This window comes from Sinocyclocheilus rhinocerous, unplaced genomic scaffold (assembly GCF_001515625.1).
Source record: "Sinocyclocheilus rhinocerous isolate Xijiao unplaced genomic scaffold, SAMN03320098_v1.1 scaffold791, whole genome shotgun sequence".
Classification (NCBI taxonomy): domain Eukaryota; kingdom Metazoa; phylum Chordata; class Actinopteri; order Cypriniformes; family Cyprinidae; genus Sinocyclocheilus; species Sinocyclocheilus rhinocerous.
Genome location: NW_015623076.1, coordinates 72507 through 74848, shown reverse-complemented (window position 1 = coordinate 74848; position 2342 = coordinate 72507). Strand labels below are relative to the sequence as shown.

The window sequence follows — 2342 nt, the reverse complement described above, 5'->3', positions numbered from 1 at the left end:
TGCTCTTTTTGTGTGTGTGTGTGTGTGTGTGTGTGTGTGTGTGTGTGTGTGTGTGTGTGTGTTTGTGTGTTTTATGTGTCCTTCAGCCTCAACAGTCTGTGTGCAGTGAGAGCTGCCCCCCAGGCACCAGGCGAACCAGAAGGAAGGGCCTTCCTGTTTGCTGTTTTGACTGCCTGCCATGTGCAGATGGAGAGATTTCTAATATACCAGGTGAAGAGAGTCATGCCAGCAAAATTACAACAGTTGAAACAGTAGTATTATTTAATCACAGTTCAACATTATGTCTCTGTTTTTATGTTCTCTCTCTTTAATTTTCATATACATAGATTCCATTGAGTGCACAGTGTGTCCAGATGAGTTCTGGTCCAATCCAAAAAAGGATGAGTGTGTCCCGAAAGAAGTGGAGTTTCTATCCTATGAGGAACCTCTGGGCATTTCCTTGAGCACTGCTTCCTTGCTCGGCACCTGTATCTGTTCTGCAGTGGTTGTCATCTTTGCGCATCACCGCCATACTCCAGTTGTGCGAGCTAACAATTCAGAGCTCAGCTTTCTGCTGCTGTTATCACTCAAACTATGTTTTCTGTGTGTGCTGCTTTTCATTGGCCGGCCTCAGTTGTGGACGTGCCAGTTAAGACATGCAGTGTTTGGCATAAGCTTTGTCCTGTGCATCTCCAGCATCCTGGTGAAGACTATGGTGGTAATAGCTGTGTTCAAGTCATCTCGCCCAGAGGGTAAAAGTGCTATGAAATGGTTTGGAGCAGCTCAACAAAGATGCACAGTTCTGGTCCTAACAACCCTCCAGGTTGTGATATGTGCAGTCTGGCTATCAAATGCATCTCCAGCACCGCATAAAAATAGCCAGTATATCAGTTCCAAAATAGTATATGAATGTACTATAGGCTCAGTGGCTGGGTTTTCCATGCTACTCGGCTATATTGGCCTTTTAGCAGCAGTAAGTTTCCTATTAGCCTTCCTTGCAAGAAATCTTCCAGATAATTTTAATGAAGCAAAGTTCATCACTTTCAGCATGCTGATCTTCTGTGCTGTGTGGATTGCATTTGTTCCAGCATATGTGAGTTCACCAGGGAAATATGCAGTGGCTGTAGAGATATTTGCCATCCTGGCTTCAAGTTTTGGATTACTGGTTGCCATATTTGCTCCAAAGTGCTACATCATTATTTTACACCCAGAAAGAAACACTAAAAAAGCCATCATGGGAAGAGCAACCTAAAAAAAAAAAAAAAAACTTTAGTTTTAAATGCTGAACAAATGTACTGCTTGTTGAAACATGAATAAACAGCTTTGATGCAGGTTAAGAACAATTAGCAGCTGTTTTCAATCAAATAAGCTTGGCTTGTTTTCAGATAAATCTCTGTCAGGTCTAACAAACCCCTTACATACCCTCACATAAATTTAAACATTCAGTTCAAAGAAGCATTTTATCTAAAAATGAATTCATGAATGATTTACACAGAAAATATGAATTTAAATAATCCTAACATGCATATTGTTTATGTCTTGTGTGAAATAGCATTTTAACATTTACAAGGTGGACCTATTTATTGTAAGCCACTCACCATAACATAATTTTTTTTAAAGAATACAATGGATTTCTTTTCTTTTTTTTTAAATCTACATTATGCCACAAATGCTGTTGACTGAGTTTAACTTTTATTATTAAACCTTGAATTTAAGTAAATAAATAAAATGTGTCAACAATAGGTTTTTCTTCTGTTAGAGCTTTCAGTCTTTAAGTGCCACCTTCATATATTGTAGTCAGCGTACTCCACCTACAGGCAATATTATGATGTTATGTTAACCTTATTAAACCATGCCTTACTAAGAACAGACAGCACAGAATAAGCGATTATGGGATGAGAGGTTGCATTCAAATTCATCTAAAATCAGGATGGAGCTTAATGGAATGTGAATGAATGAATGCATACGCGTGCGTGCGTGTGTGTAGAACTGTGAGAATGCACACTTTCCATAATTGTTTTCCCAATTTGCTTCTAATGCACAATCCATGTTTTTGATTTGAGTGTGTGTGTGCACTGGTTTCGGTGGTTTATGGGGACACAAATTTGTATAATGACATGGGTATGACAGAGGTATTACAGTGTGAAGGTGGTTTATGAGGACACTGCCTATGTCCCCATAATTCAAAAGGCTTAAAAAAACATACTAAATTGTCTAATTTTTAATGAGTGAAATATGTATTTAATATGATATAAACAGGCTGACATCAATTGTCTACGTTTGAAGTAACTGATCAATTACCAGTTAATTAACTGATAAAAATTAGTTAATTAATAACTGATAAAAAAGTGTTTATATATATA

At 37.8% G+C, this 2342-nt stretch overlaps 1 protein-coding gene across 1 annotated transcript in view; it reads left to right on the top strand.

Moving 5' to 3' along the window:
• The window catches only part of olfcq1 (olfactory receptor C family, q1), a 3734-nt gene extending 2503 nt beyond the window's left edge, over positions 1 to 1231 (top strand). Inside the window, exons 5-6 of the mRNA XM_016521602.1 lie at positions 87 to 210; positions 327 to 1231. Coding sequence (XP_016377088.1) covers positions 87 to 210; positions 327 to 1231 — 1029 coding nt within the window. The remainder of the gene's footprint in view (positions 1 to 86; positions 211 to 326) is intronic.
• The last annotated feature ends 1111 nt before the right edge of the window (positions 1232 to 2342 follow it).